The 24,572-nt window shown below is 37.9% G+C and overlaps 1 protein-coding gene across 1 annotated transcript; it reads right to left on the reverse strand.

Annotated features, from left to right (window-relative positions):
• Window positions 1-6,208: 6,208 nt before the first annotated feature.
• Window positions 6,209-6,682, reverse strand: LOC114295478 (uncharacterized). Its single transcript, XM_028239711.2, has one exon. It carries the CDS (start codon window positions 6,680-6,682, stop codon window positions 6,209-6,211), a length of 474 nt encoding a protein of 157 aa, XP_028095512.2.
• Between the last annotated feature and the right edge of the window lie 17,890 nt (window positions 6,683-24,572).

A 24,572-nucleotide genomic window follows, 5' to 3' on the forward strand; every position in this document is an offset into this window, starting at 1 on the left:
TGCACTTCTACAGACTTAACCCCATGCAACTGGCCATAAACACTTAGGGTTATCAACGGTATAACTGAGCTATGTTGTCGTTACAATGCTAGGATCACCCTTGCCGACCTTCTAGCCTCCAACAATGGCGCTAGAGAAGACTATCTCATTGTCTCGGGCAATTGGGAGTTTGCACTAGATGATGATCTTTACCTCTTTCCCTTGTGTTGAGGAGTCTTTAGAGAAAATGAGGGTGAGAACTTAGTCATCCCAAACCACGCACTTTTAATATTGTTTCGCATACTTAGTCATTTTTTGATGTTTTCTTATTTTTTACTGTTTTTGCAGTGCTTCCCCAATCGAGTAAATCCTTCTGAAAATCATATATCCAAAGTCTAGACTTAACTCAACTGTTAGGCTTACCCATTCAGGACCGCAAGGCCCCCATTTTGCTCAACTATATTCTGACATACCGATATCATCTACCTGACGTTGCATCCAGGAGCAGAACTCCACCATCTGCAACAACTCCACTAGTAATATCCTCTTTCCAAACAGACCAAGCTTCCACCTCTGATTCAGTAGACCAACCATCAACATCGGCATCATCTAACACATTCCACCAGCTCAACGCCAGCGTCATCACCAACCTCTAAATGCTCCGGCTAGGAGAACGCGCAACAAAAAGCGCCGAGGTGTAGACGCTTTGGTATACGATCCTGCCAACCCTCCCCTTGCACTCCTTGCATTTAGACTCAACACCGAAGTGACTGTCACTACCACCTCTGCCGAGATAGGTCATAAACCAACGATAGTCAAGGACTTGCTTGTCGGGCTGCCCGACATCGTTATCGTCTAGTCGACCTATTTCTCTCAATTTGTCCAGAAGCCAAGAAGGGTGAAAAAGGCCAAGGCCAAAGTCATAGTTGTCTCCTCTGACGAAGAGAGGAACCCTGATGACTTAGTGTTAATCTCTAAGTTGACTGAAGTCGAGAAAAGTCTTGTCGTGACCGATTCCACCGAGGCCCCTCCAGCAAAGAAGTCGAGGTCTGTCGGCCCTAGTGGTGAAAGAGACGTCCTCCTTGAGAACGCTTGGCTTTCCAAGATCTGAGTGGGTGATCGACTTCTAAAAGTTGGCGATAGTGCAATCAAAGATGTTGAAGTCAGAGCCATGTTGACCACGAGCCTCCTTCTACCTGCCAACATGGACGAGATTAGCGATTATAATCACACTTTGCCATGATAATGAGGCATTCAGTCTTGGTAATGTTCTTTTATCCATACTCCTTTTAAATTTTATCTTTTATACTTAGTGAAATGTTTACTAATTCACTTCTCCTTGTGCAGGCCATCTAGCATGCGCACTCTCATGCAGTCAAAGCCGAGTTGGTAAAGAAGGACTTGATCAAAAAGATGCAAGAGATTGCAGACTTTCTCTCCTAACGCAACATGGCTGAGGCTAAGATTGAGAGCCTGATGCATCGTCTGAATCCTACCTAAGTCTGACTTAGATATCCATGACTAAGGTCATCGTGTTTAACTTGTCTAAACAAAACACTTAAGGCTTAACCTTAGTGCACCGAGAGTACTATCTACCTCGGCTTTTCATACAAACTAGCTAAATCGTGGCTGGTTTTGCCTTGTTTCTTATTGAAACATCTCTTTAACTTAGTTCAACTTTTCCATCATTGCAAGTCTAGGTTAATAGTCTTGTTCACCTAAGGAACATCAACTTAAGACTTTCCAGTCTTATCTAGCAGTTATGAACAATATTTTGTAAAGAACAAAATTGAACTAGTATTTTGTTAATACTTTGAAAAAACCATCTAGATTACATATCAAAAACTTAACAGATTAATGATAAAAGAATTTCAAGTTATTGTTATTCTATGGTCTTGGCAATTCCTTGCCATCACTGTCTTCTAGCGCCATTGCCGGTGACCGAGATGATTCTGTATGGTCTTTCCTAGTTTGGGCCAAGCTTAACCTTCTTGGATCTTTTTTGTTGCTAACAACTTTTCTTAGGACGCGGTTCCTAATTTGGAACTCCCGAGGGTTCACTTTCTTGTTGTATACCCTTGCAAGTCTCTGTTGGTATGTCCTTAGTCGAATTGCTGCTCTTTCTCTCATTTCTTCAATCAAGTCCAAATCTCAGGCAACGAATGTCTTGTTGGTTCCATTCTCTACTCCTTGGGTTCTGACTTAAAGAATGCTGATCTCTAGAAGTATAATGGCCTCGGTGCCATAAGCCATGGCAAAGGGAGATTCTCCAGTAGATCTTCTCGGTATAGTGTGATATGCCCGTAAAACATTAGACAACTCCTCTACCCACTTGCCCTTGGCAGCTTCTAATCTCTTCTTTATTCCATCTAGGATGATCTTGTTAGAGGCCTCAGCTTGGCCATTACTTTGAGGGAAGCTGGGAGTTGAGCAGTAGTTCTTGATCTTGTATTTCGTGCAGAAGTTCTTGATCAACTTGCTGTTAAACTGGGTGCCATTGTCTGCCATAATGGCTCTTGGAATCCCAATTCTGGTAATAATATTCTTCCAGATGAAATTCCTGACATCCATATCTTGGATTTTGGCCAGAGGTTCAACCTCCACTCATTTTGTAAAATAGTTTGTGGCTATTAGTAAGAACTTTCTTTGTCCAGTTGCCTTGGGCAATTGCCCAATCAGATCCATGCCCCACTGGGAAAATAGCCAAGGACTGGATACTAGGTTAAGGTCTCTAGCTAGCTAATATATCAAGGGAGCAAACTATTGACACTTTTCGCACTTCCTAACATAAGTTTCGGCGTTCTTTTGCATGTAAGGCCACCAATACCCTTGTGATATGACTCTATGGGTAAGAGATCTGCCCCAAGCATAACTTCCACAAACTCCTTCATGGATCTCATACAAGAAATCTTTCAACTGAAAAGGATGCACACATTGCAGCAAGGGTCTAATGAAGGACCTTCTATACAAATGGCCTTCTACCGACAAGTAGAATCTGGCCGACTTAAGTCTGATCTTGTGTGCCTTCTTTTTGTCTTCTGGCAGTTGGCCATCTCTGATAAACTTGACCAAGGCATCTATCCAACTTAGCCCCAGCTTTATGCATATTGCTTCATATTCTATTATTAAGGGTTCTACGCTTGGGTCTGATAGATAGTCTACCATAATTGTTCTTGGTGTGTCCGACTTTATGGCATTGGCAAGGTTAGTCAAGGCATCTACATGGTTGTTATCTTCTCGGTAGACCTACTGTAGTTGAGAACTCTAAAACTGTGCTAGTAGCTTGATGACCTCTCTGGTATAGGCCACCATCATCTCATCTCGAGCTATATATTCTTTCGTCGTTTGGTTCACGATGCGTTGGGAGTCATAATAGACTACCATCTCCTCGGCCTCAACAGCTGCTGCTAATTTCAATCCGGCAATCAGTGCCTCATACGCTGCTTCATTATTTGAGGCCTTGAACCCCAATCAGATTGATTGTTCTATCATCTGTCCATTTGGTGAGACCAACACTACTCCTACCCTCGCTCTTTGTTAGTTTGAACTGCCATCGACAAAAAGACAGAAAGACTCGCCGATGTAGATGTCACAAGGCTTCGGTTTCTCTTGATCTTTTTTCTATCTTGCTGGTGTGGAGTTCGGTGGTGCTAGCTGTGCTTCTTCTAGTTCTTTTGCGCACCCTAGGCCGAGGTTTACAAGTCTTGGCTTCAGGTATGCGCTGGGTGTGATCTCAGAAACAAAGTCGGCCAAAACATAACCTTTGATTGTTGTTCTTAGTCTGTATTCTATGTCATATTAACCTAGAACCATAGCCCACCGTGTTACTCTGTATGTCAAATCCCCATATTGTAGTAACGACTTAAATGGGTGCTTCATGAGTACCACCATCTTGTGAGCTTGAAAGTAATGGTTCAGTTTCTTTGATGTCATTGCCAAGGCAAGTGTTAGTTTTTCCAGAGGTACATACCTCGTTTCTGCACTTGCTAGGGTCTTGCTCACGTAATACACCGCCTTATGCTCTCATTCTTCTTCTCGGACAACCATGACACTAACAGCGTAGTCTGAGACTATCAAATACAGAAATAATTCTTTTTTTGGAACTGGACTTGACAATACTGGTGGGGTTGTCAAATACTTCTTCAAGTCAGCCAAGGCGACTTCACATTCATTTGTCCATAGAAAATATGTGATCTTCTTCAGTAACTAGAAGGGTTTGCACTTGTTCGAACTCTAACTGATGAATCTATTCAATACAGTTGCCTTACTGATCAAAAGTGGGACTTCTTTTGCTATCGTCAGGCTCTTCAGGTTAAGAACGACCTTGATCTGATTGGGGCTTGCTTTAATTCCTCTCTTGGTCACCAGATATCCTAAGAATTTATTAGAACCCGTCTCGAAAGTGCACTTGGAGGCATTTAGATGAAGCCGATATGCTTTCAAGATCTCAAAAACCTCATTCAGATTGGCTAGATGATCTGAAGGTTCCTTACTCTTCACGACCATATAGTCGATGTAGACCTCCACGATCTTCCCAATCAAATGTTTGAACATCTTCATCACTAGCCTTCGGTATATTGCCCCTCCATTCTTTAATTCGAAAGGTATCACTCTGTAGCAATAAAGTCCCTTTGGAGCGATGAATACTGTATTCTCTTCGTCGGGTGTGTACATGGCTATATGATAATAGTCTCAGTATGCATAACAGAAGCTCATCCTTTCATGGCCAGATGTAGCATCCACAAGCTGGTCTATCTTTGGCAAAGGGAAACAGTCTTTCAAGTAAGTCTTATTCAGGCTTGTGAAGTCCACACAAACCCTCAACGTGTCATTCTTCTTTTTTACTACCACTGTGTTGGACAACCACGTCGGTTAGTTTACTTCTTGGATTGTAGCTTCTCTACTTCCTCTTCAACTACTTGTACATGGACCAAGGTTGGTTGCCTATCTCTCAGGATCACAGGTTTGGCCGACCTATCTATGTTGAGCTTGTAACAGGTGTCCTTGGGACTGATCCTCGGCATCTCGTATGGTGTCCAAGCGAACGCCTTTATATTCTCTCTCAAAAAAGCTTCCAATTTTCTTTCTTCTTCCTTGTCTAATCCCGAGCCAAGGAAGAAGAATCGTTTTTTTTCCCTTTCATGTATTAGAACCTTTTTCAAAGGCTCTTCGCTTTTGTCAGCGGGTTCTTTGCCGATATCGTCCAAGACCTCCTAGTCTTTGTCTTTTATCTCTATCATCTCTATTTCTCTAACAACACATAAGTACTTCATTGCTGCCATGGAGCAATTCTTTGCCCACATTGGTCTCCTCTCACTTCCTCAACCCCAAACTCAGTTGGGAACCGCAATAGTTGGTGCAGGGTTGAGGGAACAACCCTCATAGCATACAACTAAGGTCTCCCCAAGATGATGTTATATGGGAAATGGGTGTCTATCACTGTAAACTTTATGGTTACCGACTTGGTTCCTGCCTAAACCTCCAGATTAGTGGTGCCCAATAGCCACGTCGTGGTCCCATTAAATCCAACCATGGGGCTATCAAATTGCTACAAATTGTCCTTGTGAAGGCCAAGCTCCTTGTAATATCTGACATACATGATGTCACAGGAGCTACCTTGGTCTATTAATATTCGCCTTACCTGTCAGTCTCCAACATTCAGAGTCACTATAAGAGCATTATTGTGCGGATGTTGTACCATATCTAGGTCTTTTTCTGTGAACGAAGTTATCGGCCCCCGATGTCCCTCTATGCGAGGCTTCTTTTGTTGGACTTGGTAAACATGCTGCCGATGCCTTACCCTCTGTGTCTCTCCCTAGATCTCATTCTCATTGACCTTCGTGTGGTTCACGTTAGTAACCCATGGTCCATTTTCCTATGCTGGCGGGGGTGGTTGTGCTGCTTCCGACGCCTGGGCCAGTTTTGCCTATTCTTCTTATGTTTTTGCTTCGTCTATCAAGTCTCTCAGGTGTCCCTGTTTGACCAGATCCTCCAGGTGTTGTTTCAAGGCCCTGCACCCTAGAGTCATGTGCTCATTCTTATCATGGTAGGCAAAATTCTTCCGACGTTCCTGTCCATGTACTCCCCCAAGGTTTTTTGCAGTGCCCTAAAGTATGGCTGATTTTTTATCCTTTCCAAGACCCTATAAATGGGGATCTTGAAAACTGTGCTTACGGCCTGCATAGCCTTCAACCCTGGCTCCGGTCTGTCGGTGCCAATATTGCCTCGACTACACTTGGGTGAGCCATTTCTCTTCTCCTGCTTTTATTGTACCCGTCTTCTTTGCTTTCCTGTTTTCCTCTGCCCTCACGTACTTCTCAATCCTTACCATGAGCTTCTCCATGTTCTTTGGAAGGGTCTTTGTAAGGGATTGTCGAAGTGGGCAATCATCTTTTAAGCCGTTCTTGAAAGACACGATTGCAAGTTTCTGGTTACAAGATGGGATCCAGTTGTAAATCTCGTAGTACCTCTTGGCAGAAACCCTAAGGCCTTTGCCATCGTTTATCTTCCAAGCCAATAGGGAACCTACCCTTAGTGGCTGTAATCTGTTTGTAACAAACCTAGCCACAAACATCTCGACCAGGCCTTCCCAGCTCTTCACACATCCCTTCGGTAATTTGAGAAACCAATCCGACGCTATTTTCCCAAATGTCAATGGAAACAACTTGCATAAGAATTGTTCATTCCCACTCCACAAAGTCATCCCATTCAAATACAAACCAACATGGAAGTTTGGTTTTGACTTACCATCATAGATTTGGAATCTTGGTATGCTGAATCCCTTCGGTGCTTCGAACGTATCCAACTCCACCAAGAATGGTGTCTTCAGCCGGGCGATGGATGTGATCTCGGCGTTCTACCTTTTCCTTTAGAGGTAATCTCTTAAATCTTCTTTTGACCATCTAGGAGCTCAGCTATTGGCCGACTTCAGCATCTTCCGTATGTTGCTTCCTATATTGGGATGCGACCATTTGGACCACTCTATGTAAGAACCTGAATTTTTGGACAACTAATTAGTTTGTTAATAACAATATTAAGTCAATTAATAGTGATTATTAAATTATTAAATTATAATGTTAATAGCATCATGATTAATACCAATATTAAATTCCTTTTAATAAATTTATTTATCTTTCTGTGATTAAATTTCTGTATCTAAATACAGTTGTGGAAACTAAATAAGTTAAATAAATAGTAACTAAATTAATTAGAGAATAGTAGAGAGCAAAATATCTAGTGACTAGGTTATATATATACATTAATTTTTATTTTTTGTACACACACTCAAAAAAAAAAGAAAAAAAGAAGAAGATGAAATCAGACCTTTTTTTAGGGCAGGGGAATTCGGCCACCCTTTCTAGGAAGGAGACTGCTAAGAGTGAGCATGCTAAGGCATGCATACAACCACACCCTAAGCCTATACATGTAGGTAATATTTCCCAAGCCAAGAGGGGAAAAAAAAAATAAATGAAATAAAAATAGGCCTCCAAACTCCTACAAATAGAACACTATTTCAGCCCTTTTCATTTCTATACACACGGCTGAGGAAAAAGAAAACAAGAGGAGAAAAGAAACGAAAAAGAGAGGAAGAAGAGAGCGTGCTTGGTGGTCACCATCTCAAAACTAATCTTGAGAATAGTTTGTAAAAGCTCTTGAGGTAGGAATACTCAACCTCTATCCTCCCTTAGATATTTTTTTTATTGAATCTATATATTAAAAATATGCAAGAGTGTGCATTGTTAATCCACACATAGCAAGAATAGCTCAATGCATGTTTATATTTTGATTGAATAATAATTTCATGATTATATGATTTCTATTCCTTCTTGCAAACATAGATTAGATGGTTTAGCTACTGATTTTATCTTCTTATGTGTTCAAATATTCTCCATTGTGTGAAATAATCTTTCATGGGGATAAGATGAGATAAGGTTGGTTCACTTTTACTCGAAACTTATATTTTCTTCACTATCTCAGATTTTATCGGAGGTAAAATGCTTTAATAAATTGAAAATAACTTGTGTCAAAAATTTGTTGGTACTGGGAGTATATATAGGTATTCTATACATGTTTAAATTTTTATAAAATCATTGGACACCATTTTCTTACCGAAGTAAATATTTGTCCCAAGTGTTGTTCACAACACAGTAGAAACAATGAATTCAAATGGGTCTCATTTTCTCTGCAAATGGTATTTTTCTATACGATCACTTGGAATAGTTAGATATAAGAGCTATCTTTCATTTTCCACCGATTTCACAAAAAATGGATAAGTCTAAAAAGAGAAATTGTTGTTTTACTAAAATGCAACAGAATCAGTCCTATTTTCTTAGCAAAATTATTTGACCATCTTCCATTAGTTTTCAGTCTTCAAACTCTTCTGGAAATATGTTCTAAACTCAAATATCTAACAAGAAGTTCTGACCATACCTCTTTTTGACACCGTTTGATGCCCCTTTTTATTTTTCAAACACAGATCACCTGTACTGGAAGTTACTGTAACTCACTGTCCTAGAAACCAGTTTTTTTCCAAATTTTATTTCTCTATTTTAAAATCATTTTTAGCCATGGTATCCTCATGAAATATTTTCCTAACTCAATGAACTAGCACTAGTTAAAATATTGTAATAATTGAATTTCGTTTGATATGGGTTTCATTATTTTTAGTCTGACCATACAGTGCTGAAAAGAAGAAGCATGAGAAATTCATTGAAATTTTGTGATGACTCCTAAGACATTCTATAAAATTTATTTTGGTTTTCATACATGATTATGTTGTGATATACAAGCCTTATGTCACTGTGGTTTGCGAACTAAAACTCGTATATGCATCAAAATGTGAATTCGATGAAGTAAAGAAACACGAAATTGAACTGATGCATTAAAGTTTAAAAGTGATAGGTGAGCCCAATTTAGGGTCTTGCGCAAGTGAGTTGCGAACCCTAACATGGCACAGGAAGGTATTCTGGCTCTTATCGGTATAGGCAATATAAGGTTGGTGGTGCGAGTGTCACAACATAGACTGTTCCCTTGGGACAGACTGTTCCCTTGGGACAGACCGTGATGTCACGACTCGGGTACGTAACCCTGGTGCATGAGCATCATTGGTAGTTACAGCAAGTGACATTTGAATATTTGACCAAGGGGGAGTCAGAATTGCCCGTGGCCATTGCTTAGCGGTTGAGTGGAAATAGTGCTCCGTGAGGAGTTACTTAGACTTACCTAATAAACTAAACTTATGTGAATTTAAAAGAAAAGTTGACATTTTCCTTATGATGAATTGCTGCTTCCGCTTTCCATTGTTCTTATTATCTATTGTTATTATTTCAACTGATAACATTCATGTTATGCTTATTAAACGCTGCTTGTTACTCTATTACTACACATTATTCATTAATTGTGAGTATTGTTATCGGGGTGGTAATTTCGGATTGTAGTATCTTATTGAGCTCTTCACTTATTGGCATTCCCATTGCCCTGGCGTTTTATGCCAGGTACTGAAGAAACCAAAGGAAACACCGAGGTCTTGGAAGGCAACATTCAACCTTGGTTAACTTGAAGTGTGCCCAAGTTCCATGAACTCCTTTTTTTGAAATTTTTTTTCTAGTTTTTCTCTAGTTTTTTTTTTTTTTTTTTTTTTTTTTTTTTTTTGTGTGTGTGTGTGTGTGTGTGTGTGTCTTTCTTTCATGTACTAAGACTAAGTCTTAAGTTTTATTGGAGTTGTAAGTTAAGAACTTTCAATTTATGTGTTGTTAATTAATGGATGATGGTAAACTTAGTGGCAACATTGATGAGGAGTTCCTAATTAAGAAAATTGGTTTTAAGTTCTAAACCTTATTATGATGTCCTTAAATTTTGAGGCATCACAACTTAGTATCAGAGCATAGGTTGAGAAACCCTTGAGACCTTGAGGAACCGTAAGCCTGCTTGTTAAATAACTTATTAGTGGTTATAGTGAGCATTTTTAGTTACTAAGTAAAATTTTGATTTTTGTAGATAGCAAACGAAAATCAAAATAAATGGTTGGAGGAGGAACCTGAGATGTTAGAAGAACCTATTGATTGGGAGGAGGATCCAAAGGAGGATCAAGAAGAGGAGCAAGAAGAGAACTTGGAAGAAGAATTCGGAATAGGAGCTGAAGGTGATTCTGATTCTGAGTCTAACTCTGATTAGGAAATAGAGAATTCTGATCCTGAATGCTCGATAGAGGATGGCCCTGAGGCGGCCTTGAGACACATGAAGGTGCTGCCCGTCCTTCCGTACGGGAATGTAGTATTTGTAAAGGTTACCCCTACTAGGATGTGCTATTGGAGAAGCTCTCCTAGAATGGACATGTTTATTGGGCCAGTCCAGATAAGAGAATATATGGACAATAATTTCTATCGAGTATGGAACCTACCACCATAATACGTCGCAAACAAGGGTGATGCATTTCTTCTCCAAGATATCCGGACTACCTAACCTCTTTTCGGTTATGTTTTCTGAACCCTAGACCCATTGGTGAATTTTTATAGAGCTGCCACATGTCATGAGATCCCCACTTCCATGATTAGGCGAATGGTGTGTCAGAATGGGATACGGATAGTCCTTGTCCGCTGGGAGTGTTATGGGTTACCCGATGAGGCATGGGAGTTAGAGGAGATAGTGCGTCAACGTTGTGCCCATTTGCTTGATTAGGAGATGACAAGTGTAAAAGTTAGGACAACAACAAATTTTGTAATACTTAATTGTAATAGTCCTAGTTTCTAACTTAGGGTTTTTGGCGGATGTGCCGGAATAAGATGGGAAAGAGTAGAATGATATTTTTTTTCTTTTATTTCTTTTATGAATGTACTGATATTTTATTATTATTAATGAAATCCTAGTATTTAAAGATTTCTGTGTTCAACTAGCACTGTGTTACATGCATTTTATGAACAAATAAATAAATAAATAAATGGTGTAACAACAATATCCTTCGTACAGAAAATGGCAAGAAGAACTAGGGCAAATGGATCCAATGACAACAACAACAACAACAACAACAACAACAACAACAACAACAGTGACATCATGAATTTCGTTCGGGCAATTACTAATGAACTAAGAAACCAACCCAGGCGTGAAAACAACAAAGCAGAATTAATAGCAAAATTTCAAAAACTCAATACCCAAATTTTTTTCGGAGAACCCAATCTCTACACGGCTGAGGCATGGATAAGGCAAATGAAGAAAATATTAGAGAAGCTAGAGATTCAGAACGAGCATGACTAAGTGTCCCTCACCTCATTTCTCTTCGAAGGGGAGGCCGATTTCTGGTGGACAATGATTAAGGAAAGTCATCAAGTGGCAGAACTATCTTGAAGACAGTTCGAGGAATTGTTTATGGAAAAGTACTTCCCAAAATCGGTAAGGCAAGAGATGATCCAAGAATTTCTCCAACTGAAACAAAGGGGCATGACTGTGACACAGTATGCCAATCAATTTGAGGCCCTTTCTCGCCATGCAACAGCTATAGTGGTAAATGAAACAGCCAAAGAAAGGCGCTTTGAGTGGGGACTTGACTCGGGAATTCGAGACAAGTTGGTTGCAGTGCAACTACCTACTTATGCACAGGTAGTAGATAGGGCTCTTACTTTAGAAAGAGAGAAGATGGACACTGTCAGAACTCAAAGTTAGCAGTCCAGAGCCAACCAGCAAAGAAGTGGAGGATCCTCAAGGAACAATAGGAACCTGCTACTTCGGTAGCCTATGCTAAGGGGGCCACAACAACAACAAGAGTACAATCTTGAACACGTGGTAGGAAAGGGGCTAGAAGGTGTTACGAATGTGGCCAAGAAGGACACTTTAGGAACAAATGTCCTCAAAGGTCAGGCTATTACATCAATCAAGGGGGAGCCACTCAACAAAACAAATGCGCGCCAATTTAGGGAACACGAGCTGTTCAAAATTCCCAATCCGGTAGAGGTCAGCCGCCAGCTAATCAGAATATGGAACAATTAAGGACTCAACAACCAGGAGATGCCAATGCAAGGAAACCTTGGGTGCCAAATCAGGATGCCACTGGGAAAGCCTTTGCACTCTAAGAAAGAGAAGACACTTGAAATCCTTTAGTGATTCAAGATATACTCATCCTTATGAACTCTTGTGTACAAGTCTTGTTTGATTCAAGAGCGTCACACTCTTTCATATCTGCTTCATTTGTTACAACTTTGGGATTAGAGCCTGAACGTTTAGGAACACCTATGAATGTAGCTTCACTGCTAGGAGGTCAAACTTAAGTAGATCTTGTATGCAAATCATGTGAACTAGGAGTCTCCAGTTTGCGTTTAACTTGCGACCTATGAGTCATGGAAATGTCAAACTTTGACGTTATCCTAGGAATAGACTAGTTTTCAGCCCATAGAGCCACCATTGATTACCATCGAAAAACGGTGACTGCATACTCTCAGGACGGAACGCGATTCCAATTTAAGAGGGATAGACAAGATTCTTTATCACCGATACTTCGAAAGTCAAAGTGGCACGATCACTTGGCTGGATGGCTAGCCAGCTTAGTTCTAGAAAATAAAGATTGTATAAAACTAGGTCTACCTCGCGTGGTGTGTGAATATGCTGATGTATTTCCAGAGAAACTACCACGACTACTCCCAAAGCGAGAGGTAGACTTTACCATTGAACTACAATTTGGTACATCACCGATCTCAATGGCACCACATCGTATGGCACCAGCTGAAATGAAAGAGCTAAAGACACAGTTGCAAGAATTATTAGACAAGAAATTTATAAGGCCAAGCACGTCCCCGTGGGAAGCACCAACCTTATTTGCTAAAAAAAAAGATGGCACATATAGGTTGTGCATTGATTATTGACAACTCAATAAAGTCACCATTAAGAATCGGTATCCACTACCTAGGATTGATGACCTCTTCGATCAGCTTAGAGGGGCGAAGTATTTCTCAAAGATAGACCTCAGGTCTGGGTATCAGCAGTTACATATTCGGGAAGAAGATATTCTTAAGACTGCGTTTCAAACTTGTTACAGCCAGTATGAGTTTGTAGTGATGCCATTCGGCCTAACCAATGCGCCAAGGGTGTTCATGGGCTTAATGAACAAACTATTCATGCCTTACTTAGATCAATTTGTGATAGTTTTCATTGATGATATTTTGGTGTATTACAAGTCTAAAGGAGACCACGAACAACATTTGAGAATAGTACTTCAAACCTTGAGGGAGAACCAACTGTATGCTAAGGCCAGTAAATGTGAGTTCTAGATGAAGTAAAATTTTTAGGTCACGTGGTGTCAAAAAAGGGAATATCAGTGGGTCCAACTAAAGTAGAAACAGTGACAGAATGGAAGCAAACTAAGAACACATTTGAGATTCATAGTTTCTTAGGATTGGCCAGTTACTATCGAAGATTCATTCAAGACTTCTCAAAATTGGCTAAACCAATGACACATTTGACTTAAAAAGGAGTTAAGTTTGAATAGAACGAGTCCTGCGAAAATACATTCCAAGAACTTAAGAAAAGATTGATGAGTGCCTCTATTCTCATAGTACCAGAGCGTGGCGTTGGGTACAATGTGTACTGTGATGCTTCCATAGAAGGTCTGGAATGTGTATTGATGCAAAATGGTAAGGTGGTCGCATATGGATCAAGGCAATTAAAGAACCATGCAAAGAATTATTCCACTCATGACTTGGAGTTAGCAGCTATAGTTCACGCACTCAAAATTTGGAGACACTACCTGTATAGTGAAAATTTTGAGATATCCACCGATCACAAAAGCTTGAAGTATCTGTTCACCCAAAAGGACCTAAACATGCGGCAAAGACGCTGGATGGAGTATCTTAAGGATTACCAATTTACCCTTTCCTATCATCCCAACGAGGCTAACGTGGTGGCAGATGCACTAAGTCGCAAGAATAGAGGGATTGCTGCTAGTTTAACATTTAGAGAATGGAATATGGTTGGAACGCTTAATGAATTTGGGGTTCAGATGAAGGTTCAAAATGAAAGGGCTTACCTTGGTGCTCATATTGTTACGCCTAAACTTTTGAACGAGACATTAAAATCACAAAAGTACGATCAGGAGGTAGCATTCATCAAGGCACGAATGGAATATAGTGAAATCATGCCTGGTTGGGAAATTCACACAGATGGGAGTTTAAAATATCAAGGTTGAATGTTCGTGCCAAGCGACGACTCCCTAAGAGAAAAAGTACTCGAGGAATTCCACTATTCAGTATTCACAGTACATCCATGAGGTACTAAGATATACCAAGACTTAAAACAGCAATATTGGTGGGGCGGAATGAAAAGGGATGTAGCCAAGTTTGTGTCTCTGTGCCTGACATGTCAACAAGTAAACACTGAACACTAAAGACCGGCAGGAACACTTCAAGTCTTACCAATCCTAGAGTATAAATGGAAACACATAACCATGGATTTCGTGACAGGTTTGCCTCGATCACCACAGGGACATGACAGTGTGTGGGTAGCGGTAGATCGACTAACTAAGACAATCCAATTTTTACCTATCGGGTCATCAGAAACGTTAGATTCACTCTGTAGATTGTTCATCAAAGAAGTGATCAGATTATATGGAATACAAGTTAGCATCGTGTTTGATCATGATCCTTGATTGACTTCGCAATTTTGGCAGAGCTTGCAGAAGCCAATGGGAACGAACCTATGCTTTAGCACGACATTTCTCCCACAAACAGATAGACAATCTGAAAGGATGATACAAACCTTGGAGGATATACTTCAAGCTTACGTTATGGATTTTAATGGAAGTTGGGAGAAACACCAACCTCTCGTTGAGTTTGCTTATAACAATAGTTTTCAGGCCAGTATTGGAATGGCACCGTATGAAGAACTTTATGGGCGACCTTGTCAATCACTAGTCTATTGGACTGAAGTACGGAAAGCAACCTTGTTAGGACCAGACTTGGTTCAGGAGACCACTGAGAAGATAAAACTAATCAGACAATGGCTAATCACAACCCAAAGTCGACAAAAGAGCTATGTGGATCAAAGGAGACGACCCTTAACATTTGAGGTAGGAGATCATGTTTTTCTCAAAGTTTGACCTTGTTGAGGTACTACACAATTTGGGAAAAAATGAAAACTTGCACCTCATTATGTGGGACCCTTTGAAATTCTGAGCAAGATAAGAGAGGTGGCATACCGTTTAGTACTACCACCACAGCTCGTAGCGGTGCACAATGTTTTTCACATCTCAATGTTACGAAAATATGAGCCACACCCTTCCCATGTTATCAAATGGGGAGAGATTGATCTCAATAAAGATGCAAGCTTTGGGGAAAGGCGTATAAAGATTATGGATCGACGAGAAAAGAACTGGAGAGGCAAAGTCATCCACTTGGTGCGATTGTTGTGGCAGCATCGAGGAGTAGACGAATCTACTTGGAAAAGAGAGGATGCAATACAAGCCAACTACCCTCAGTTGTTTGAAGATAAAGGTATGCATTAAAATTTTAAGGACGAAATTATTTAAAGGGGATAGGTTGTAAGAACCTGAATTTTTGGACAACTAATTAGTTTGTTAATAACAATATAAAGTCAATTAATAGTGATTATTAAATTATTAAATTATAATGTTAATAGCATAATGATTAATACCAATATTAAATTCCTTTAAATAAATTTATTTATCTTTCTGTGATTAAATTTCTGTATCTAAATACAGTTGTGGAAACTAAATGAGTTGAATAAATAGTAACTAAATTAATCAGAGGATAGTAGGGAGCAAAATATCTAGTGACTAGGTGATATATATACATTGATTTTCATAAAGAAGAAGATGAAATCAGACTTTTTTTTTAGGCAGAGGAATTCTGCCACTGTAACGACCCCATCACGTATAATGATTAGTACTTGATTAATTAAGAATATTTGAAATTTAATTGCCGAGTATTACAATTTAATTTGGCATTTATGAGAATTGTGGGATCTGACTTGTATATGATTCTATTAAAGATTTATTTTGGAATTAGAAATTAAGGGTCCAAATGGCTTAAGAAAGTGAAGTTAAGAAGTTAAATCAATTTAATCTTAATTACGGACACATTTGGGAGTTTAATTAAATATTCGATTCAGCTTAGTGAAATTGAGATTCGATTAATTAGGTCCTAATTGGAGTTGATTAAGTCTTGAGGATTAAGGATTGTGGTTACTATAAATTAAATTTAATTATGATGTGCCCAATTTGAATATGTAATTAATTGACGGAAATTTTGAGTCTAATCAGAAATTGAAGGATTAAATGATCTAAGAAATCAAAATTGAGGATGGAAATGAGTTTAATTTAATAATTGGAGCCTTTTGAGATATTGATTAAAAATCTGATTTGGACTGATAAGTTTAAATATATTTAATTAGGTTCTAATGGAAATCAAATAGATTAATTAAATTATGAGAGATTTATGATTTGTTATAATTAATTTAATTATGTATTGGTTAAGACTTATTAAGATTAAGTGATGTTTAATTAAATTAATCTTAAACATAAATTAATTTATGGAGGAATCTAGAACTAAGGGTGCTAGCCTGTGTTTGGCAAGGGCTTTTTCAGGCTTTTTTGGCTATTTTAGCCACAAAAAATAAAATAGGCTATTTTAGCCATAACAAACAAAACATCACATCCAACCTATAATCATTACATTCTTCTCTCACAAAAAAAGCCAAAAAGCCAAAAAGCCCTTCCCAAACCAAGCTTTTTAGCCCAGGCTAAAATAGCCAAAAAAGCTAAAAAGCCAACCCACTTCCCAAACGGAGGCTTAGTGGGGGTGTGTGCGTGTAAGTGTTGAGTTGGAGTTCAAGAGGTGTGCACGTGTGCTTGTGAGTTACCAAGGGGTGTAGGGTGTGTTTTTGTATGTGTGTTAGTGAATTCTTGAATCTTCATTTGGGGACTCAAAAACATTTTGTAAAAGAAATGAAATCAAAAAGAAAAAGGAGATGCATGTGTGCTGGGCTTGAGAAACGCACGGCAGAGAGAGAGAGAGAGAGAGAGAGAGAGAGAGTTTTCAAGAAGAAAGGTAGGAGAAGAGAAGAAGGGGGTTTAGAAAGACACCAAGATTTAAGCCAAAAATTGTGGAAAAATCATCTTAAGGTGAGAAATTTCATCCTCTTTCTCGTATTATTTAAATAATCTAGACAAAAATTGATTCAAGGTGGACTTTTAGAGGATTATTTAGAGAAACTTTGAGTTGAGATGGGTTTCAAGAGAGTTTCATGGAGAGTATGTTTTAAATCAATTAATCTCCAAATTCCTTATAGATGAATGTTCTCCTAAAGATTATAAATTTTCTATACATGAATTAAACAAATAAATCTGAAAATTGAGGGTTAATTTAAGAAGATGAAGAAAATCAAGTTAAGTGTAGGATTATGGGAATAAATTTGAAAGTTAATTAGTTTGAGTTTGATTTTTATTATTCTTCATAAATTTGAGGTTCATCCTCACATGCATGTTAGAATTTCAAAGTTTTAGATTTAATTCATGTGTAAAAAGACTTATGAGATTAAATTTTGGTTTGTATGTAAAATCAAGTTAGGACCAAGAGTATGAATTACGATTTATTAAATTTGTTAAACTTGGGTTTAATTTCATATAAATAGATGAAGTTAGCAAGATGATGAATAAATGGAGTTATGTTCAATTTATGGAAATTAAATTGGAAATCAATTATTTTGACTTTAATTTTGTAATCTTGCATAAAATTAAGCTTCATTGTTGCATGCATGAAATTCAACATATTTTGGAAAATTGCACTTAGTTCACATTTTTATTCCCATCTCTTTCCAAGGCATTCTAGACATGATTTATGACTCAATAAAGATTAATAAGCTACCAATCAACATGGATTAATTAGTTGAAGAATGAATCATTGATCTAGTGGTAATTGTTTAAGAAGCCAAGTAAAAGATCAATCTATTTGGAAAAGAAGGGCTTAGTAATGAAAGAATATGTGAAATAAGAACCTGGCTTATTTGGATGAGAAAGAATCAGCGTAGTAGAACTTCGGACTATTTAGACGGAAAAAGACTAGAAAAGTCAAGTTTGATCAAGGAAGGTATTTCAATGTGTTTATGTTATGTGCTTGTGTAGGTCACACGCCATTGTTTGCCTGGTTTATCTAATATGTCCAATCTGTCTGATTTGCTTCAGTAGCTATCTGTGAGTAATAACTTAGTAAAGTTATGTTCATCTGTATTTATTCTCTATGTGATAAAATGAGATCTGTTTTCTGAAATGATATGTTCTGTACAATGAATGATTGTCCAATTTCTGATATCTATTCATGGCATCCTTAGCATCATGTGATATTTGTTAACTATTACCCGGTATCGGAGGTTCCTTTATGGAACTTAATCTGTTAGCACTCTATTACCCGTACCGAAGGCCTCGTCATGGGAGCTCAGCTTCTGTTCTGTTACCTGGATCCGGAGGTTCCTTTATAGAACTGGTTGTTCGTAACCTCACGTGTATACGTTCTGTTCTGTTTTGTTCTGTTTTGTTAATGCTAATGGATGTATCACGTATGCTTGCGCATGACTTATGATTTCTGTCTGTATATGATTTGGACAAATTATAAATTTGATATGAAACTGATTTATGATTTCTAAATTTGTACGGACTCATTCATTGAAACCCCTTTACTCTGTTATTGTTCACTAAGCTTTCGCTCACAGTTTATATTATGTATGTAGGTGAGCCGGCGCGTGATTAGGGCCAGAGTTGACGACCTTTATTTCAGTTTTTGTCAGCCAACCGTTGTGCCTCCCATGGAGGTTCCGGACACGTCAAGTGATTGTTGCTATGGGATATAAAGTTTTAGTTCTGTTTTCTTGTTTGGTTAAACAAGTCTTGTGTATTTTTGTAAATAAGGCTTAGTCCCTTTTTGTCTAATCTGTATATGTAGGATGACTTAAAGATAATGTGTATATATGTATATAAAAAGTTTAAAATTTTTCTGTCTCATATAAGTCTACACAGCTCAATGGACGTTGTATATTGTTATTTGCTTCCGCTAGCCCCTAATATTCTGTTAATTTGTCTCAGAGGCCTTCGGTAATCCCAGGATTACTGGCCGGTTACGATGCTAAACCTATAGGGGCGGGTTTGGGTCGTAACAGCCACCCTTCCTAGAAAGGAGGCTGCTGACAGCAAGCATGCTAAGGCATGCATACAACCACACCCTAAGCCTATACATGTAGGTAATATTTCCCAAGCCAAGAGGGGGAAAAAAATATATAAATAAAATAAAATAAAAATAGGCCTCCAAAGTCCTACAAATAGAACACTATTTTAGCCTTTTTCATTTCTATACACACGGCTGAGGAAAAAGGAAAAGAAAAGAGAAAAGAAAAGAAAAATAGAGGAATAAGAGAGGGTGCTTGGTGGTCACCATTTCAAAACTAATCTTGAGAATAGTTTGTAAAAACTCTTAAGGTAGGAATACTCAACCTCTATCATCCCTTAGATATTTTTTTTTACTGAATCTATATATTAAAAATATGCAAGAGTGTGCATTGTTAATACACACATAGCAAGAATAGCTCAATGCATGTTTACATTTTGATAGAATAATAATTTCATAATTATACGATTTCTATTCCTTCTTGCAAACATAGATTAGATGTTATAGCGATTTCGGTTTTCCCTTTCTGTAATTGTTGTATTCCGGACTTTGGTTCCGTGGAGTTGGTGGTTGTTTATCTTGTTGTCATCCTTTAATTCCATATGTTTGAGTTTTAGGATGTGTTGGGCGTGTTTCGAACAGGTAGGTTGAGTTTTGGTCTCAAATGTAGTTGCCCGGGTTTTTGGTGTTACGCTCGAGCGGGTCATGCTGCGCTCGAGCGGAGTTTTGGTTCTTGGTTGTCCGCTCGAGCGGGCCTTGTTGCGCTCGAGCGGGATTTACACACTCCCAGTATCTCGTGTCCCTGCAAAACTTCTGCATGTGTGTTTTTCACGCTCGAACGGGTTTCCTACGCTCGAGCGGGTCGCACTCGAGCCGGTAGTGCTTTGTCTATGAAAGTTCTAGGAGGGAGAAATCTACGCTCGAGCGGACTGGTTTTCACGTTCGAGCGGATGTATTTTATTCTTATGTCTTGGAGCTTGAGCGGGCCTTCTTGCGCTCGAGCGTGTCCAGATTTTTGTGCTTGACGCTCGAGCGTTATATTCTCCGCTCGAGCGAGAGTGTCGTCTATCAGTGGGTAGCTGGGCATTTTTGAATCACTTTTTACATTCACTCTCTCTCTCTTACTTTCTAAAAACACTTTTCAGAGCCTCGCTCTCTAGGGTTTCCCTTCTCTCTAGGGTTTGATCTAGTTAGAGTGTTCTCCTATCCTTCGGCCTTTGTAAAAAGCGTGCTGATCGTCGAGGGCTTTGTTTTGATCCAAAAAGTTTTGAGTTTGGAGCACTTGGTTTTGGTCTTCTTCTCCATTTGAGCTCTAACTTCGAAGTAGGGATATCCTACTCCTCCTTATGAGCTTTGTCTTTAAATTTTAGCATTTTGATATGTTGGGGATTGTTGGATAATTTTGAGAAAGTTTAGGTCTTTGTGTAATTTTACAAAAGATGGGGTTTTATTTATATAAGCCTATATGCATGTTTAGCATGGAGAAATGAGATAAATGTTGGGTTATTAATAGAAATGGAACCTTAGGGTTGTTTTGTTAATTATGGGAAATGCCCTAATTACATTGATGAATTAATTTGTAAAATTAATTTTGAGTAATGAGAAGTTGAATTGAGAATGTTGAAATTGGGAACGTATGGGATTAAAGGGTGTAGTTGGATCATTTATCACTCACCTAGTTGAAATGTTGATATTTTATCCATTTGGTGCATTTATTTTCTGTTTAGAAATAACTGCTTTGGGCTATCGGTGGAGGATAGTCTTGATTGTTGTAAACAATGCATGATGATTAGGCAAACTAAAACTAATCGATTGAGTATGTTATCGAGTATAGCGGTTGGAATAATACATTAACTTTATGTATTGATTGATTATGTATATGATCTATGTTTATATATATTGTGTGTAGGAGGAGATAGGGGATGTACTCCACGGTTTAGGGGAAGATAGGAGATGGACCTCTAAACCGGATTTTGTGTGACATTGATACAGCACTACAATGTGTATCAAGTGTGGATTATGGAAGTGCTTGAATTGATTTGATATAGCACTAAAATGTATGTCGTTATCAATTGTGAAGTATAGAAGTGTTTCTCTGTGTTATTGATACAGCACCAAAATGTGTATCCATCATGAATTTCGAAAGTGTTTTAAAGATGAGTCGTAATCTCATTAAGTTATTTGGCTTGGTTCTAAGCCTTGCTTTCAAACTCAAAGTTGAGAAAGAAATGGGAAATGAAATGTAACATAGACTTAAATGTCATGAAACTGTAACGTGTTATAAGTGGAAATATAAGTGTGGACCATCTATCGAACACTGTTATTTTAGTCATTGTTTATAGTTGGTTTATTATATTTCTATTGGGCTGTGGCTCACCCTATATGGGACATCATTTTCAGGTACAGGTAGCATGCCACCTCCAAGGACATAGCTTGGGAGGCTTGAGACTGTTGGGTTGTTTTGTGTTTTTTATTGTATTACCTGTATATCAAGCCAAGGGCTTTTTGTGTATAGAGTTAGTACTCTTTTTTTGTAACCAAGTGTTGACTTGAAAAGTTGTAAGCCCATAGGGCATTTACTTTTGATGTCAACATGTAATACATTTTGTAAAGACTACTCTGATGGAATATATTTATACTTTATTCATTTATGTTTAAGCATGCTATTGTTGGATGATTTATGAGTTTATTTTGAAGGCGTTACAGATGGTTTAGCTATTGATTTTATCTTTTTATGTGTTCAAATATTCTCCATTGTTTGAAATAATCTTGCATGGGGGTAAGATGAGATAAGGTTGATTCACTTTTAATCGAAACTTATATTTTCTCCACTATGTCAAGTTTCATCGGAGGTAAAATGCTTTAATAAATTGAAAATAACTTATGTAAAAAATTTGTTGGTACTGGGACTATATATAGGTGTTCTATACATGTGTAAATTTTTATAAAATCATTGGACACCATTTTCTTACCGAAGTAAATATTTGTCCGAAGTGTTGTTCACAACACAGCAAAAACAGTGACTTCAAACAGGTCCCATTTTCTCTGCAAATGGTATTTTTCTGCATGACCACATGGGATAGTTAGATATAAGAGTTATCTTTCATTTTCCACTGATTTCACAAAAAATGGATAAGTATAAAGGAGAAATTGTAGTTTTACTAAAATGCAACAGAATCAGTCCTATTTTCTTAGAAAAATTATTTGACCATCTTCCATTGATTTTCAGTCTTCAAACTCTTCTGGAAATATGTTCTAAACTCAAATATCTAGCAAAAATATCTGACCATACCTCTTTTTGACACCGTTTGGTGCCCCTTTTTATTTTTCAAACACAGATCACCTGTGATGGAAGTTACTGTAACTCATTGTCCCAGAAGCCAGTTTTCTTCCAAATTTTATTTCTCCATTTTAAAATTGTTTTTAGCTCTGGTATTCTTCGTGAAATATTTTCCTAACTCAATGAAATAGCACCAGTTAAAATATTGTAATAATTGAACTTCGTTTGACATGGGTTTCATTGTTTTTAGTCTAACCATACAGTGCTGAAAAGAAGAAGTGTGAGAAATTCATTGAAATTTTGTGATGACTTCTAAGATATTCTATAAAATTTATTTTGGTTGTCATACGTGATTATGTTGTGCTATGTAAACCTTATGTCACTGTGGTTTGCAAACTAAAACTCATACATGCATCAAAATGTGAATTCAACGAAGTAAAGAAACATGAAATTGAACCGATGCATTAAAGTTTAAAAGTGATGGGTGAGCCCGATTTAGAGTCTTGAGCAAGTGAGTTGCGAACCGTAACATGGCATGGGAAGGTATTTCGGCTCTTATCGGTATAAGTGATATAAGGTTGGTGGTGCGGGTGTCATAACATAGACTGTTCCCTTGGAGCAAACTGTGATGTCACGACTCGGGTTCGTAACCCTAGTATGTGGGCATCATTGGTAGTTACAGCAAGTAACATTTGAATATTTGACCAAGGGGATATTTGACCAGGGGGGAGTCAAAATTGCCCATGACCATTGCTTAGAGGTTGAGTGGAAATAGTGCTCCGCGGGGAGTTACTTAGACTTATCTAATAAACTAAACTTATGTTAATTTAAAAGAAAAGTTGACATTTTCATTATGATAAATTGTTGCTTCCGCTTGCCATTGTTCTTATTATCTGTTGTTATTATTTCAACTGATAGCATTCCTATTATGCTTATTAAACGACTGCTTGTTACTCTGTTACTACACATTATTCATTAATTGTGAGTATTGTTATCGGATAGGTGTTTTCAGGTTGTAGTATCTTATTGAGCTCGTCACTCATTGGCATTCCCGTTGCCCTGACGTTTTATGCCAGGTATCGAAGAAACCGAAAGAAACACCAAGGTCTTGGAAGACGACATTCAGCCTTGATTAGCTTGAAGTGTGCTTAAGTTCCATGAACCTTTTTTTTGAATTTTTTTATAGTTTTTCTCTAGTCTTCTTTCTTCTTTTCCTTCTTTTTCTTTCTCTTTTTTTTTTTTTTTTTTTTTTGTGTGTCTTTCTTGCATGTACTAAGACTAAGGGGTTGTTTGGGGTATTCTAAATAAGTGCACTTTTTGATTTGTTAAACTAAAAAGTTAAGGGGGAAAATGGTTATTTGGGATAACTTTTTGACTTTTTACGAAAAAATGTATATTAAAAAATTGTATAAATTAGTGTATAGGAAAAGCTTAGGCAGAGTAGGCAGTACAGTGGGCAGAGTAGTGTATAAGAGAAGCTTGCCCCTTTTCAAGTATTGAATTAGACAGTGTTGTTCGGCTCGTGGGGGCGCACCACGGGTCCCGTTTTGCTAATCAGAATAGTTCAATGTGTAGAACTCGTTGAGTACTATATGCTTGTAAAAAATCACATTAATCGGATATTGATAGCTATCTGATCGGATTAGTTTTTTTATCAACCGTTAACTATAACACCATCTATTTTGTATACAAAACTGATTTGATCATATAGTTAGCGATATCCAATCAACGTGATTTTTTATAAGCATATATTACTTGACGAGTTCTACACATTGACGATTCAGATTATCAAAACAGGACCCTAGATGGGTCTCCACGGGCCGAACAGCACCATCTTGTTTGCTTCTCCGCATGTTCCCTTTGTACAAACGGTGGGCAACAAAAGTACAACTCACGTGACATATGAGTTGTACTTTTTTTTTATAAAATTAATTTTTTTAATATTTTTTTTAGTGAATAGTAATAACTTTTTAACTTTTTTAGTAATTTTTTGACTTTTTGACTTTTTTAAGATATGCCAAACCAAGTCTTAAGTTTTATTGAAGTTGTAAGTTAAGAACTTTTAATTTCTGTATTGTTAATTAATGGATGATGGTAAACTTAGTGGCAACATTGATGAGGAGTTCTTAATTAAGAAAATTGGTTTTAAATTCTAAAAC

The sequence above is a fragment of the Camellia sinensis genome, chromosome 4, assembly GCF_055761805.1.
Source record: "Camellia sinensis isolate YWXY chromosome 4, ASM5576180v1, whole genome shotgun sequence".
Classification (NCBI taxonomy): Eukaryota; Viridiplantae; Streptophyta; class Magnoliopsida; order Ericales; family Theaceae; genus Camellia; species Camellia sinensis.

Bases quoted from the DNA above. Each gene is read 5' to 3' on its own strand.
- LOC114295478 (XM_028239711.2), bottom strand. From the start codon at position 6,682: ATGACTTTGTGGAGTGGGAATGAACAATTCTTATGCAAGTTGTTTCCA.